Raw genomic sequence first — 17,500 nt, forward strand, 5'->3', positions numbered from 1 at the left:
TCATTACATGTGTGCATTAAGGGTGTGTGGATTTTAATGATTAGTTGAGGTCAGACGGTTTTATAACTATATCTAGGTTGAACTGCGCTGGCTGATAACCTATTAATCAACTAAAATTTAAAAATAGATACTAAATGATAAGAAACATAACATAGCAACCCAGAAATGGGTTTTTGTGGAAAACCGATTATCGGTTATTCTCTTCTAGTAATCGATTATAGGTGCCAATTAATCTGATCAATTGGTTGCCCTCTAATATTTAGACAATATTTTGCCAAGCGATGGAGAGAGTGTTTGTTCCAAAAATAGGTAAATGCTCTCTATTAGGATCAATACAGCCATCGGCAGTCGTGTGACGTTCGTCTTTAGGGCAGCGTTTAACAGAAAACCTCTTTTAAAACACATTAGTCTGGGTCAGTTTAGTTTAAGTCAGGGTTTAGGGTTTAATTTTGTCAGTATCACGCACTCTTAATATCCATATTCGATGGAAGATTATATATACTATATTGATATTTACTAGGTTATTGCTGACGGTGGTAATTAGTAGAGGTTGACCGATAACAGTAACTAGTTTGAGCCGCACTGGTTGTTAACTGATTCATCAAAACCGTCTTTAAAATAGATACTAAATGATAGGAAGCGTAACGCAGCAACCTGGAAAAACTAAGTATTGGTGAATTTTCATAAATGGATTACCGATTATCGGTTATGCTATTCCAGCAACTGGTTGTCCAGCAAAACATCTCATATTTATAGTGTGTCCGTCTTAGACAGAAGACTCCCAAAACTAACAGAAACCAACGTTTCCTTTTAAACAGTGTCACTTGCCACCTGAAATCGTTTAACTTGACATTAGATTATCATATATTTATTTAATTCAATAATACACTGTAGGCTGTTAGCATCCAAACACAATCAGTATCAACAAAATGTAGTTTTGCACTGCAGAAATGTCACAGAAGCAATATTTTGGTGTATTATACATAATACTTTGAGAGAGTTTTTTAATACTTTATTTAAAAGAAATTAAATACTTGAATATAAGCACCGGCGGTAGGTGGCGAATTAGTCGTCTGGTCACTGATTCAACTAATTCCTCTTTTACGAACAAATCTTTGAACCATTGATCTGTTCAAGGATGCTGATTCATTCCGTTTTTTTCTGATTCAGACTATTTTTGTTTGCTGAAATGCATCAAAAACCGACAATACTGTGTCTAAAACATGTTTTACTTTTATTTGACTTGACATTTTAGAGTCGTTTGACTTTCTAAATCAAATCAAAAAGCCTGTTTAGATATCAGCTCTGTAGTTAAACCTGTTTTCACTGGTGTTTTTCAGATTGGTGAACTATGAGACGGGTAAAGCCGGCGCAAAAGCCCGATCCCTCTGGCGTCTGGAGCCGTTACGCATCAGGTGAGAAGATCTAGCGCTCAGGCGTCCATCACACGTGAGATGGTCTCAGTCAAAAGCCCTTCAGGATGTATGGATTATGTGACCGTACCTACCCATAACTCCTGTCTGTTCAGTTGGTGTGGCAGTCACATCCGCTGGGGTCAGCCGTTCCGTCTGCGTCACCTGACCACCGGTCACTATCTAGCTCTGACCGAGGACCGAGGCGTCGTGCTGCAGGACAGAGAGAGATCAGACACCACGTCCACAGCCTTCTGCTTCAGAGCCTCCAAGGTCTCACACATTCACCAAACGCACATTTACCACATAAAGGGATAAAGGGTCTCAGCAATGGATGTGAATGGGTGCCGTCAGGATGAGAGTCAGATTAAAAGCATCACAATGAACCACAGCACTCCGGTCCATGAGTTAACATCTGGAGAAGACAAAAGATGAAACTAATACATCGTTAAAACATTGAGTCTATAATCTATAATAACTCTTCCTCCGGTGAAAAAGTGTTCTGGTCTGAACGAGGAGAAAAAAAAAATTCTTTATTCTCAGAATGCTACGTTTCCGTCTCGTGATTTTGACGTTCTCCAAATGCTACGTTTACGTCTCGTAATGGACATTTATTCTCAGAATGCTACGTTTACGTCTCGTGATTTTGACGTTTATTCTCAGAATGCTACGTTTACGTCTCGTGATTTTGACGATTATTCTCAGAATGCTACGTTTACGTCTCGTGATTTTGACGGTTACTCTCAGAACATCTGGAGAAGACAAAAGATGAAACTAATACATCGTTAAAACTTTGAGTCTATAATCTATAATAACTCTTCCTCCAGTGAAAAAGTGTTCTGGTCTGAACGAGGAGATAAATCTGATCATGCAGCAATTACAAAACGCTTTATTATTTTGTCTTGTCCAGATGGCATTTGTTTTGGGGATTATTTTATGTTTTTGTTCTCATTCTGACGGCACCCATTCACATCCAAACCTTTTCTACAAACCCGATGAAGAAGCAAACTGTACGATTTGGATGGACTGAGGTATTTCTTCACTCAAATAAATTACACTTGAACACATGTTGACATAATTTTACATTTCAATACTTTTTTACCATCGTTTTAAATCAAATAAATGCAGCCTTGGTGAGCAGAAGAGACTTCTTTTTCACATTGTTAATCGGCGGGCTCTCCCAGAAGCTGGTAATATTAATCTAAATCACTGAGGTTTATTGATTTATTAGTGTTCTATCTGTAAAGGACAGGGAGACTGTATGATGTTTAATTCAGACAGTTATTGCAGCTCTCGGCGGGTCAATATTCAGTGAAGAGGAACTTCCTCCAGAGCTCTATTAAATAAGAGCCATCACTATCATCAGGAGTCATTTGTCTTCCAAATTCTGCTTTGATTTCTGCTCCTGATGTTCCAGCGGGGAGAACAAACCCAGCGTCTTAATTAGGATTCATCAGCTTCGCCTCTGGATGTGTTGTAATGTAATGTTGGTTTGTTGTGCTGTCATTGAGTCGTTTTCGTCTCGATTGGTTTGATGTCTCATTGTGTTTTCAGGTCAGACTCACACCACAGAACCACACCATTGATTATTAAAAGATCAGCTGTAAACAATTCATGCTTTCAACTGAATTTGTGCACACTTTCAAAAATACACTACTTTTTAATGAGACTCCTGCCTTTATTTGAGCCACACTACAGCAAAATATATTTTTTATATTTTTACTATTTAAAAAAATCATTTTCTGTTTTAATATATTTTAAAATGTAATTTGTTCCTGTGATTTCAAAGCTGATTTTAATACTAAATAAAGGTATTAATTTCTATAAACATGACACTAAAGACCGGAGTGCTCAAAATTCTGCTTGGATCACAGAAATAAATTATTTTCAATTGTAAAAAAATTTTACAGTATTACTACTACTTTTGTATTTTGGATCAAATAAATGCGGGCTTGGTAAACGATTGACTGGTATTAAGTGTTTTCTCTTGAATTGTTGCAAAAATACGTTTCATGTTGCATAATATTCTGTGTATGTCACAGTTGTTCACTTTAATACAAAGAGCTGTTTGTTAGCACACGTGACGTTAATGCTAATGTTCCAGACACAGTCCGTTCTCAAGTCTGTCCAGTCTGTAACGCAGGCCCTGAACGTCTGGTGTCCAGGAGAAGCTGGAGAGCAGTCCGAAGCGGGACATCGAGGGGATGGGAGTGGCCGAGATCAAGTACGGAGACTCCCAGTGTTTCCTGATGCACGTGGCAACGGGTCTCTGGCTGTCCTATCAGGCGCCGGACGTCAAGTCCGCTCGACTCGGACCGCTCAAGCGCCGCGTGAGACTCTGTTTTGTAGTTTTGATCTTATGTTTTACAGCAGGCGTGTTATTTAGGTACTAAAAGAGCTTTAACAGTTTTGTTTGTTTTAGTTTTAGGTGTAAGGCGTGATGAAGTGTTAGTTTCAGCTGGTTTTCTGTTTCTCTTTTCAGGTGTGTCTTCATTCAGAAGGACACATGGACGATGGATTGACGTTACAGCGCTGTCAACACGAGGAGTCGAGAGCCTCTCGAATCATTCGTAACACGACACGACTCTTCAGCTGCTTCATCAGGTGTCAGGCTTCACATACAACACTCATCCTGTTGACGTCTATTTAGTTAGCGTCTCATGATTTTATTGTTTATTTACATCATTCTGAGAATAAATATCATAATCACGAGACGTAAACGTAGCATTCTAAGTTTACATCTCATGATTTGATCTTCAATCTTACAGTTTTAAATGAACACGATTTGACGATTATTCTCAGAATGCTACGCTTACGTCTCGTGATTTTGACGATTATTCTCAGATTAGTAAATTTACGTCTGATTCGTCTCGTGTTTATGGGGTTTATTCTCAGAATGCTAAGTTTGCGGCACGGCTGTATCACAGTGATGATAATCTGAATAAGTTTCACTTCCAGATGGTACATCGGTGCACACACGCACACACACACACACACACACACACACACACACACACACACACACACACACACACACACACACACACACACACACACACACACACACTCACACACGCACACACACACACACACACGCGCGTTTATCAGGCTATTTTTAGCTCTCACATGTATCTTGACTGTTCTGCGTGAGTGAACCGAGTCGTGCTCCTGATGCTCCGCGCGCCGTCCTTCACGGCCACTTTCAGGGAATATGTTTTCTAATCTTACATAAGCGATGCTGTTTTGGCTCAGAACCCAATCAGCGTGAAGCTGGTGTTATTCTGGGAAGCTCATTACTGTCACACAAGCGCTCTTCATGACATCTCGGGCCTCTTCGGAGATCGTTCCGGTCTGCAGAGGCTGGGCTGTGTTTAAGAGGACACTCACTCCTGCCACGCAAATTAAAATAGCTACTTGTGAATTCTTTGTATATATCACAATTAAGACATTTTTAACGTAGAATTCTAAATTTGCTTTTTGCCATTATGACCATTTTTCTTGCAGGAGTTACATTTCCTGATTATTGACCTTCTGATGTTTTTCTAGGATCTTTTTTTTTTTTTTTTTTTTTTTTTTTTTAGTTTAGTTTTGGCACAATTTTGCCATTGTTTACATCTCACTTTTTTGTGGGAATTGTTTTTTCCTCTCAAAATTCTAATGATTTTGACGTTTGTTTTTTCAGTATTCCGAGTTTACGTTTACGTTACGTTTTTTCTGTCAAAATTCTGAGTTAGTCTCGTGATTTGAAAAAGTATGTTTGAAATGTTTGAAAATTTGAGAGATGTTTGAAAGGGTCGGAAAGCAGTTTCTTCGCAAAAGATTTATGTAATATTCCATTTTTGTGCACAAGTAAAATCCGCAGCTTTGGATGGAAACTCGGCTACAGAAATAAACGGGAAAGTAATCATCAACTAATTAAATTAATGACACAAAATCAAAGTTTGTGCGTTTCTCCGATAGCGTTAGTGCCGTCAGATTGATAATATTACTAGATCAGTCAACATTTATGATTTTTGCATGTACTTTTATGCATTTGATGACTTCTGTCTTCTGTTTGATGTGTCTTTAATGGCGGACGTCTCTGATGCCGTTTGACAGAGAACTGGACGGTTTGAGCGCCAAGAACCGCTCGTCTGTGGTTCTGCCCATCGAGGAGGTTCTCCAGACGCTCAACGATCTGATCGCGTACTTCAGACTTCCCCACGCCGAGCTGGAGCACGAGAAGAAACAGATCAAGCTGCGCTCGCTCAAGAACCGACAGAACCTCTTCAAGCAGGAGGTGAGCAGGAGGCCGTTTTCACACGACACGCTGCATTTTAGTGTTGATTTTCTGTCAGCCCAACAGAGCTTTATTGTTTTCTTTTGCTTCTACATTACAAAACTATGTTTAAGATGCGACTATCAATTATGGCATGTCAAATATTTTCTCTTAAGATTATGAAAGTGTGGTCATTTTGTTAAGTGAATCGATTGATGTCATCCAGATGGCTGCAAAAAAGCTTTTTTCAAAGCTTTTTTTCAAATATATATATATATATATATATATATATATATATATATATATATATATATATATATATATATATATATGATTATTATTTAATTACACTAAATTACATTTAATTTTTTTTTGAAATTTTAATAAAAATATAAAATAAATCATTTTTATTTAAATATTTATAAATACATTTAACAAGGATACAAATTTTTTTATTTATACATAATGTAATAAATAATTACGCATTAAATGCATAATTAATCATATTAATCTATGTAAATATATTAAAATAATTGCATATTATTATTTAACAAAAATATGAAATTTTTTCATTTATTTTTCATTTATTTTATCATTTATTTCTTTTTGTCATGTTGCTTTGTAAGAAACTGTGTTGAGATCAATGATATTTAGATATTTGTACTGAAAACCTCTAATAAATACAGTGTGCTTTCGGTATGATACGTTTATTGACAAGCTGTGCCTTTATTAACCGAACGAGTTATTGGATGAATGTGCTGAGATGAAGCTGCGTTTCACTTCAGTCGATTCATCAGGTTTTCAGAGCGTCATCAATCATGTTTAGCGCTGCAGTGCACTCTGGGTAATGTGTGTGTGTTTGTCAGGGGATGCTGTCTTTGGTGTCCAGCTGCATCGACCGCTTGAGCGTTTATAACAGCGCGGCTCATTTCGGGGAGTGTGCTAATGAAGAGGCGGGAGCCGCGTGGAAAGACATCCTTAACCTGCTCTACGAGCTGCTGGGTAAGAACCCCGTCACTGATCATCAATAAACATTCACTGGCAGTGTGGGAAACACTCAAAAGATCGGCAGTGTCATACAGAGCAGTCTCAGAATGCTTGAGGAGTTTTAATTAATGAGACCTCTAACTGAATGAGAAACGCAACCGAACGGAGTACTCTAGCAACCGCATAGCAACACCCTGGGTACCCTAGCAGCCACCCTGGATACCATAGCAACCACATAGCAACCTCCCTGAGTACCCTAGCAACTGCACAGCAACCACCCAGGCACCCTAGTAACTACCAGAAGTACCATAGCAACACCCTAGCAACCACTCCAGGCAACCGCAGCAAATACCCTACCCTACCCTAGCGACCGAACCCCACACACAGACACACAGGCGCACACACCCCATCTGTCAGGTGACCCGGAGGCTCATTAAGATGCGTGACAGCAGCTGTGCTCTCCTCGAGGAGCTGCGTCTCGTTCTTGAAGGAGGTGACATTGAGGAAGGCAGCAGTGGGCGTGTTTGGGGAGGAAGCAGATGCAGGTTTAATGTTTAATGCGTGTGCTGTTTAACTGTGTCTCAGCCGCTCTGATCCGCGGGAACCGGAACAACTGCACTCAGTTCTCACACAAGCTGGACTGGCTGGTCAGCAAACTCGAGAGACTGGAGTCCTCCTCAGGTATTACTTCTGAGTGCACTTCACCCGAGTAATGCTGCGAGTGTGCTATCAGAAAGAGGTCAAGGACACACCAGTGATCAGAAGTTTATAATGTCACGAAAGATTTCCATTTTAAATAAATGCTTTTCTTTTCAACTTTTTACTCATCCGTGATTCCTGAAAAAATCAAAAATATTGAGCGGCACAACTGTTTTCAACATTGATAATAATCAGAAATGTTTCTTGAGCAGTAAATCAGTATATTAGAATGATTTCTGAAGACTGGAGTAATGATGCTGAAAATACACGGAAATAAATTGCACTTTAACACATATTCACAGAGAAAACAGACATTTTAAATTGTAGTAATATTTTAATATTTTTTAAACATTTAATTACATTACAAAAAGGCCAAATATATAAAAACAACAAAAGTCTTTATATAATAACAATAATATATATATTTTTTTAATTATGTTATGATTATTCAATATAAATGTATTTCTGATTTCATAAATTACACTTAAATTTATTCACATAAAAAAAAAGATTTTAAATTGTAATAATATTTCACCATTTAAAGAACTTTGAGAAATTTGAGCCAAAGTTCTTTTTTTAAAAAACACAGTAGTACTATCATGGTTTTTGATGGAAGTGCAAAGAAAGGCAAGGTATTTCTGTGATTTTTAACTCTCCTGTTATGAGAGTGTGTTGATCTGCATCTGCTCTGCTTTCGTCCCGTGGCGTCTCAGGGATCTTGGAGGTTCTTCACTGTATTCTTATTGAAAGTCCAGAAGCTCTGAACATCATCCAGAGAGGACACATCAAGACCATCATCTCTCTGCTCTACAAACACGGACGCAACCACAAGGTCAGTCAGTCTCTGTTTCTTACAGCTGTAATGACTGCAGCAGACGCACAGTAACTGTGTGTGTGTGTGTGTGTGTGTGTGTCAGATCCTGGACGTCCTCTGCTCTCTGTGTGTGTGTAACGGAGTCGCTGTCAGAGCCAATCAGAACCTGATCTGTGATCACCTGCTGCCCAGACGAGACCTGCTGCTGCAGACACGATTGGTCAACGACGTCCAGAGGTCAGAGCTGTATTTAAGATATAATTTATGATGAGGAAACATCAATTAGCTCTGTTTATTTAAAATTAATAAATTTATTGATTTTTAATAATTTAATATATGTATTTTTGTGATAGATAAAAAAATATACATGTATTTTATGTATAATTTGTTAATTTTTTAAATATTATTTATTATGGTGATTAAACATCAATGTATTGTGTATTTATGTTTTTATTTGTGAAAAATAAACATAAAACTATATGTATGTGTGTGTGTGTGTGTGTGTGTGTGTTGTGTTTGTTTGCAGCATGAGGCCCAATATCTTCGTGGGAGTCAGTGAAGGCTCAGCTCAGTACAGGAAGTGGTATTTTGAACTGGTGATTGATCACGTGGATCACTTCCTGACGGCCGAGCCGTCTCACCTTAGGGTCGGCTGGGCGTCCACTAAAGGCTATGCTCCCTACCCGGGCGGCGGAGAGGGCTGGGGCGGGAACGGTGTAGGGGATGACCTCTACTCTTACGGCTTTGATGGACTGCACCTTTGGTCAGGTACGACAACTCACTACAGAGATAGACGACTCGCTACAGATACAGACGGCTCACTACTGAGTTAGATCACTACAGAGTCAGCTCACTCCAGAGACAGACGACTCGCTACAGAGACAGACGGCTCACTACTGAGACAGACAGCTCACTACTGAGTTAGATCACTACAGAGACAGACGGCTCACTATTGAGTTAGATCACTACAGAGTCAGCTCACTACAGAGACAGACGGCTCACTATTGAGTTAGATCACTACAGAGTCAGCTCACTACAGAGACAGACGGCTCACTACAGAGACAGACGGCTCACTATTGAGTTAGATCACTACTGAGAGAGACGGCTCGCTACAGAGACAGACAGCTCACTACTGAGTTGGCTCACTATAGAGACAGACAGCTCACTATTGAGTTAGCTCGCTACAGAGACAGACGGGTCGCTACAGAGACAGACGACTCACTACTAAAATTTCAATTTCTACCGTGTTTCGAAGTCGAGATTTGTGTGTGATTCAGGCCGTGTCCCGAGGACGGTGGCGTCTGTGAAGCAGCATCTGTTAGCGTCTGATGACGTAGTGAGCTGCTGCATGGATCTGAACGCTCCCAGCATCTCCTTCAGGATCAACGGGCAGCCGGTGCAGGGCATGTTCGAGAACTTCAACATCGACGGCCTCTTCTTCCCCGTGGTCAGCTTCTCCGCCGGCGTCAAGTACGTCAAACACACAGCTCTGACTTACACTGATGTGAAGCTGAATCAGCAAGCTTCGCATCGATTTTAGGATAATTAATGCATAATTGCATGCAAGTAACTCTAACCATATAGTGAGTACATATAGTACAGTAATATTATTATATATAATTACACTACAACAAGGACGCCTTAAAGTGTAACCAAAATTAAATGTTAAATGTTATAGGGACTACTGAACAGAGTTGTTGATTTTAAAATGCATTTATGCAAGTATTTAAAATAAAAATAAAGCTCTGGACACACTCTGGACTTGAACGTGACAGTGAAGAAGAGACCAGGAGACCCTTGGTTGCTCTGTATTGAGGACAGCAGGGTGTGCACACAGAGGTGCAGGCGATCTAAACAAAGCATGAATGCGGGACAGGAATCAGCCGGTAACAGAATTTTCCCAGCCTTGATCTAATTAGCATAACAGGTTCTCAGATGCATAGGTTCTAATCCAATCAGCCTGACCGTATCTCCCAGACCTTCACATTATCACAGAAACAAAAGGCGCAGCGTTCACGCTTAACCTGGGAATCTGCCTGAGGATCAGGAAGAGCATGAAAGTGCGTCTGGGCTGTCTTCTTAGAATGTCGTCATCCTTGTCTCAAATTGTGAAACACAATATACACCACTTTTTCAGTTTATGCTTTTATATCGGAACCTGTATTTAACCTTTTATAACTTTTAATACTGAAAATACATCATGTAAGTAGTCGAGTGTGTGTGTAGACAACCGTCTCACGTCTGGGCTCTCAGGGTGCGCTTCCTGTTGGGTGGTCGTCATGGAGACTTCAAGTTCCTGCCGCCGTCGGGTTATGCGCCGTGTTACGAAGCTCTGCTGCCCAAAGAGAAGATGAGAGTCGAGGCGGTCAAAGAATACAAGAGAGACGCGGACGGAGTCAGAGACCTGCTGGGAAACACACACTTCACCTCACAGACGTCCTTCATACCTAAACCTGTGGATACGTCTCAGGTACACACACACACACACACACACACACACACACACACACACACACACAGAGAGACACACACACACACACAGAGAGACACACACTCACACACACACACACACACTCACACACACACTCACACAGACGCTCACACACACACTCACACAGACGCTCACACACACACATACACACACACACACACACACACACACACACACACACACACACGCTCACACACACGCACACACACACACACACTACACACACACACACACACACACACACACACATACAGACACACACACACACACACTCACACACACACACACACACACACACACACACACACACACACACACACACACACACATACAGACACACACACACACACACACACACACACACACACACACATACAGACACTCACACACTCACACTCACACACACTCACTCACACACACACACACACACACACACATACAGACACTCACACATACAGACACTCACACACACACATACAGACACTCACACACACACACACACACACACACTCACACACACTTCACCTCACAGACACAATAACTCTTTAAAAGTATTTAAATATAAAAATGGGTAATTATTTAACAATAAATCATTTAAATTATTTTAATGCAAATAATAAATTAATTTAAAATTAAGCATATTTCTGTTGCTCTCTTTTTATCGTCTTTATCGAGATTAAATGCTTAAATGATTACAACTAAAATATTTACCTTTATTAAAAATCAGTTAAATAATTATTTAAAATTAAATCCAGTGAAACCAAATTGAATGGAAATGTGAGCTATTTTTATTAAGATGTTTTGTTGTAGCCTGTTACAGCCTATGATTCCACGGTTTGCTTTAAAATGAATGAGGCTGCTCTTTAAAGAGAGGTTTGTGTGCGTGCGTGTGTGTTTTAGATCGTCATGCCTCCTCAACTGGAGAAGGTTCGAGATCGTCTGGCCGAGAACATCCATGAGCTCTGGGGAATGAACAAGATCGAGCTGGGCTGGTGCTATGGGAAGGTATTTCTCTCACACACACACACACACACACACACACACTGCTGATTTACAGAAGTTGTGTATCTCGTGACTCTGCTCGTCGTTGAGTGCATCGTTTTGCTTTCTCTTTTATAATTTGCTCTTCAATTAAAACAGAGGGTAAGTGACTTATCCCCATCCTCCTGTCACCGTGTGCTCGTGTGCTCATTAGTGTCATTAATGTGATTGATTTACTCAGAAATAAGGGGCCCGACAGACGACTGAATCTCCTCAGGTCTCACAATGCATTCAAAACCACGCTGTGAACTCTTATTTTAACTAAAACTTTATTGTGTCGGCTCATGGGTGGGGAAAGATGTCAAAGGTTTGTTACCGTGTTATTACAGCCTTTACCCCTTTGTTAAGAAAATGATTCATTGTTTCAAATTAAAAATGACACACTATATATTTATTCATTCATATAATTGTACAAAAAAGTGTGTGGGAAAAAAAGAAGCAACTTATATAGTTAACAAAGGTTAACCAGAAAACATTTTTGTTGTTGTTCACTGGAGAAAAAAATCTAAATTTTATATATATATATCCTAATAAATAATTTTATTCATATTTTGTATTTAAGTAATTATATGTAAACATTTGATTGTATGTTTTTGTTTTTAGCTTGTATCGATTTTGTTCTATTATACTATTGTTTTTATTCTATTTATAATAATCATTATTATTATTATTATTATTATTATTATTATTATTTTGTGCTGTCAAGATGAATCCTGATTAATCATAATTAATATATATAATAAATTATTGTTCACATAATACGTGTGTGTGTCTACTATATATATATATATATATATATATATATATATATATATATATATATATATATATATATATATATATATATATATATATATATATATATATATATATATATATATATATATATAGAGAGAGAGAGAGAGAGACAGAGAGAGACAGAGAGAGATAGATATGTATAATTTTATATATATATATATATATATATATATATATATATATATATATATATATATATATATATATATATATATATAATAGAATTTATAATTTATATATTAATGGCTGTTAAAAGTTTCGACAGCACTAATATTATGAATCATTTTGAAGTATATAAAGAACATCAAAGCGAACACAAAACCTGTGTCTTGAAGCGTTTGCAAAGTGTTGTTTCCTTCCTGAAGCTCTGCTCTCTTTTTTTGTTTTAGTAATGTTTCTTTAAGTCAAACTGAGCTGAAAGCGTTGTGAGGTCTAGATGAGTTCTAGATGAGTTCTGGGCCCTTTAAGACGCTGGAAATCAAACACACAGCTGAATGTGTGTGTGGTGTTTTCATCTTCATCTCTGCTCTGTGACGAGCAGCCGTTACTCTGAGGGTCGTTTGGCATGAGTCTGATGTGTGTTTGAGCGCTCGCTCCCTTCCTGACCGTGTCTTTCATCTCATGTGATCTGAATCTCTGTCGTACCGCGGTTACTGGGTCACTCGTTTAATAAGAGCCGGAATTATTATTGATTCCTTTATTGATTTGTTCTGTAACAAACTAAAAACTGGTTAGACTTGAATGAACTGTAATAGATTTGATCTAATGTAGGACAGTTTTATGCTGCGATGCGTCTTTAATGTAAAAGAAAACAGATCAACGATGACTTCGAATGAACTCGTCGAACAGAATTCTTTATATCCAATTTTTTGTTGTAATGATTTTAATAATGCTATAAACATACACTTGACATTCAATAGAAGAAAACCTGCGTATTTTACTTTTCTTTTTTGGTTCCCAGTCACTTAAACTAGAAAGCAGATACCGATTGTTATTATAGTTAACAAAGGTTTAAAAAATAAATTAATTAATTAAAAAAAAAAAAAATATATATATATATATATATATATATATATATATATATATATATTGTCACGGGCGGATGAAGCACAGCACAAACATAGCGTTTGAACCCGGAGGGCGTTTATTTAACAATATATAGGTGATAGGTGAATGGTGAGCCGGTGCACAACCGCTGTCAGTGGCGTTATCTTCTGGGTGCTCGGTGCTCTGGGTGCAGTCGGTGATACGGCAACGGTGATTCTTGGGGAATTAGCTCCGTGTCGCGGTTCAAGGACTGGCTTCTAGAAGATACAAAGAGATAACAGTCAGAGACAGCATGTAGGAGTGTCGTAGCTCACTGGAGTGCGAGCCTGACGTGGCTTATCTGGCCACCGGCAAACGAGCTCCAGGTGCGGCGAGTCCGGTGATTAGTGGCTTTCCCAGGTGATGGTGGTTTATTCCCAGGGCAACGCTGATGGTAGCTATACACTCCCCCAAGCGCTGTCCTGGTCCTGGCGGAGAAAACAGATGAGATCAAGGGGATACTGGGGGTGGGCGGGAGTGACCCTGACAGACCTGCAAAAGCTGACCACAGCCGGGAGAGTCCGTCGGCGTTCCCGTTGGCGGTTCCAGCGCGGTGTTTCACATCAAAGTGGAAGTCCTGGGCGCGAGGAACCAGCTGGTCACCCTGGCATTGGTGTCCTTGGCCCGGGACATCCATTGAAGGGTGCATGGTCGGTCAGCAGGGTGAACCGCCGGCCCAGAAGGTAGTAACGCAGCTCCAGGACTGCCCACCTGATGGCCAGGGCCTCCTTCTCCACCGCTGCGTAGTTCCTCTCGGCTGGGTTCAGCTTCCTGCTGATGAAAAGTACAGGATGCTCCTCACCTGCCTGGACCTGGGACAGGACAGCTCCCAGACCCACGCCGGAAGCATCCGTTTGCAGGAGGAAGGCAACCGAAGTCCGGGGCTCGCAGAACCGGGCTTGAAGTCAGGACTTCCTTGATCCGGGTGAAGGCCTCCTCCGCAGCGGGGCTCCAGGGTATCCTCTCGGGCTGCCCCTTCCTGGTCAGGTCTGTCAGAGGGGCGGCTATAGAGGAGAAGTTGGGGATAAAACATCGGTAGTATCCGGCCAACCCCAGAAAGGCGCGTACCTGGGACTTCGTGGTTGGACGAGGAGCCTCCCGGACGGCCGTGACCTTCTGTTCTTGGGGTTGGATTAGGCCCGGCCAACGCGGTATCCCAGGTACTTGGCCTCGTAGGCGCCAGGTGACATTTCCTGGGGTTGGCGGTGAGTCCGGCCCGTCGGAGATCCCGCAGCACCGCTCCGAGCGCTCTAGGTGTTCTTCCCAGGTCTCAGAGTGAACCACCACATCATCCAGATAGGCGGCGGCATAGTGTTGGTGAGGCGGAGTAGAATGTCCATGAGCCGTTGGAGCGTGGCGGGTGCCCGTGTAGCCCGAAGGGGAGGGTCGGTACTGCCAGTGGCCACCGGGGTTGAGAAGGCCGTTTTGGGCTTTGCCCCGTCGGTTAGGGGACTTGCCAATAGCCTTTGGTGAGGTCCAGTGTTGAGATGTACGGGCCCTCCCAGGCGATCTAGCAGTTCGTCCACGGGGCATCGGGTAGCCATCGAACTCAGAGACCTGGTTGAGCCGCGGAAGTCGTTGCAGAAGCGGAGCGAGCCGTCAGGCTTGGGGACCAGGACGATCGGGCTGGACCACGGGCTGGTAGATGGCTCAATTACCCCCAACTTCAGCATTTGTTGGATTTCCTCCTCTATAGCCGCCCGACGAGCCTCAGGGATACGGTAGGGCCGCTGTTTTACTATGATGCGGGAGGAGTTTTGATGTCGTGCTGTAGGATGTGGGTCTGCCCGGGCGATGGCGAGAACACATCCGAGAACTGGACCGACCAGATGTTTGATGTCTGACTTCTGGGCGGGAGACAGCATGACGCGTTCATGTCGCGACCGGGGCTTCCTGGGTGGTGAGGGCCGCTAGGTTCTCCTGGTCCCCACCCATTTCTTCAGCAAATTGACATGGTAGATCTGCTCAGGTCGGCGTCGGTCGGGTTGCCTGACTTTATAGTTTACTGGGCCCAGCCGTTCCAGTACGGTGTCACGGTCCCTGCCACGTGGCCAGAAACTTGCAGGCCTGGGTGGGGACCAGAACCATGACCCGATCGCCGACTTGGAATTTCGCGGCTGGGCGGGCGGTTGTAGTGGCGTTGCTGAGCTCTCTGGGCCTCCGTCATGTGCTCCCGTACCAGGGCATCACCCGTTCGATCCGGTCCCGCATGGCCTGGGCGTGTTCGGACGACCGACCTCTGGGTCGCCGGCTGCTGCTGCTGTTCCCAGGCCTCCTGGCGACATCCAGCAGGCCTCGGGCTGACGGCCAAACAGCAGTTCAAATGGTGTGAACCCAGTGGAGGCCTGGGGCACCTCTCGAATCCGAAGAGGACGTATGGGAGAAGTAAGTCCCAGTCTCTGCGATCCTCGGCCGTCACCCGCCCGAAGCATCCGTTTGAGGGTCTGATTGAATCTTTCGACCAGGCCGTCGGTCTGGGGATGGTAGACAGAGGTGCGCAGCTGATGAATCTTCAGCAGCCGGCAGAGGTCGGCCATCACACGGGACATGAGCGGGTGCCTTGGTCGGTCAGAATCTCACTGGGGATGCCGACACGGGTGGAGAGGAGGAAGAGTTCTTGGGCGATGGCCTTGGCGGTAGCCCTTCGGAGAGGGATAGCTTCTGGATACCGGGTGGCGAATCGACAATCACCAGAATATGTTCGTGGCCCGGGCAGACTTTGGCAGCGGCCCTACCAGATCCATCCCGATGCGCTCGAAGGGCACCTCGATGATAGGAAGTGGTATAAGCGGACTGGGGGAGGAGGGCGGCGTGCGACGCTGGCATTCAGGGCAAGCCTGGCAAAAGTTTCGTACGTCTCCATCCAGCCCCGCCAGTGGAAACGGTCCCGGATCCTTTGGGTGGTGTTGGCGACCCCCTAAGTGTCCCGCCAATGGATGGGCGTGGGCCAGTTCCAATATCGTGTCCACCTTTGACTTTGGGACCACCAACAGACGCTTTTCCTCCCCCCTTCGCTGGGCAACACAGTAGAGCAAACCGTTCTCCACGATGAAGTGCGGGAGAGGATGGGGGCTGGGCCGGACTTCCTCTCCCTCGAGGAAGCGCACTTGATCCCAGCAGTGTTTTAGCCTATCATCGTCCCGTTGAGCCCGACCGAATGAGCCCCCTCCAGTAACCTGCTGAAACACATCAAAGAATACGTTAGCGTTAGGAGGGGACTCACCATCTCTCCCGCTGTCGGAGGTCATGAGTGCAGTCTGGCGGCGGGCCCCTCTCTTCTTCTCCGGCGGCTTTGGTGGGCTGTCGGCCCGGGCAGCGTTCTTGAGAGCCTCCGGGAAGCCCGGCCAGTCCCGCCCGAGGATCACCGGCACCGGTAGGTCTTGGACGAGGCCTACCTCCAGGTTCCAGCTTCCACCTGCTGTGGTTATTTTGACCCAGCGGGTCGAGACTTTCTTGGTGTCCCCATGGACACAGGTTATCGGCAGGCGTTTTCGGGCTGGCAGGGGAGGTAGCAGGCGGGACTGGACCAGGCTGACAACGCTGCCAGAGTCCAGGACGGCGTTTAACTTGCGCCCGTTTAAGGCGATGGGGACGGCCGGCGCTTCGTGGGGCACCTCCTGGTGTAACCCACAGCCCGCTAGCCAGGCCTGGGTTCCCCGAGCTGGGGTGGTAGAAGCTTCCGTGGGCATGGGTTCGTCCTTTACTGCAGGGCCCGCCGCCCGCTCTACTGGCCGCCAGGTGCCCTCCGGCGCGCGCTGCTCCTGGGGTGCCCTCCGGGGAAAAGGTGGCGCTCGCTCCCGGCTTCCCTCTTGAGTGCCGCTTCAGCCAGCTCGACCGCTTCCACTAACTCCGAGGACGCCCGGGATTGCGCATGCCGACCGCCTGGCGGTAGGATCGGGAAGAGCCCGCAAGAG

The 17,500-nt window shown here is 43.5% G+C and overlaps 1 protein-coding gene across 11 annotated transcripts in view; it reads left to right on the forward strand.

The window, feature by feature from the left end:
- Positions 1 to 17,500, forward strand: part of LOC122334450 (ryanodine receptor 3) — a 113,669-nt gene that overhangs the window by 27,907 nt on the left and 68,262 nt on the right. For 6 of the 11 annotated variants that reach the window (XM_043232367.1, XM_043232370.1, XM_043232369.1 and 3 more), the window contains exons 10-23: positions 1,341 to 1,415; positions 1,529 to 1,685; positions 3,578 to 3,742; positions 3,895 to 4,016; positions 5,511 to 5,691; positions 6,537 to 6,672; positions 7,243 to 7,338; positions 8,070 to 8,188; positions 8,274 to 8,407; positions 8,697 to 8,938; positions 9,448 to 9,640; positions 10,424 to 10,640; positions 11,562 to 11,666; positions 11,802 to 11,804. In XM_043232367.1, coding sequence (XP_043088302.1) covers positions 1,341 to 1,415; positions 1,529 to 1,685; positions 3,578 to 3,742; positions 3,895 to 4,016; positions 5,511 to 5,691; positions 6,537 to 6,672; positions 7,243 to 7,338; positions 8,070 to 8,188; positions 8,274 to 8,407; positions 8,697 to 8,938; positions 9,448 to 9,640; positions 10,424 to 10,640; positions 11,562 to 11,666; positions 11,802 to 11,804 — 1,945 coding nt within the window. The remainder of the gene's footprint in view (positions 1 to 1,340; positions 1,416 to 1,528; positions 1,686 to 3,577; positions 3,743 to 3,894; positions 4,017 to 5,510; positions 5,692 to 6,536; positions 6,673 to 7,242; positions 7,339 to 8,069; positions 8,189 to 8,273; positions 8,408 to 8,696; positions 8,939 to 9,447; positions 9,641 to 10,423; positions 10,641 to 11,561; positions 11,667 to 11,801; positions 11,805 to 17,500) is intronic. The other 5 variants (XM_043232368.1, XM_043232376.1, XM_043232375.1 and 2 more) reach the window with 1 other exon arrangement.

The sequence above is a fragment of the Puntigrus tetrazona genome, unplaced genomic scaffold, assembly GCF_018831695.1.
Source record: "Puntigrus tetrazona isolate hp1 unplaced genomic scaffold, ASM1883169v1 S000000528, whole genome shotgun sequence".
NCBI classification, from domain to species: domain Eukaryota; kingdom Metazoa; phylum Chordata; class Actinopteri; order Cypriniformes; family Cyprinidae; genus Puntigrus; species Puntigrus tetrazona.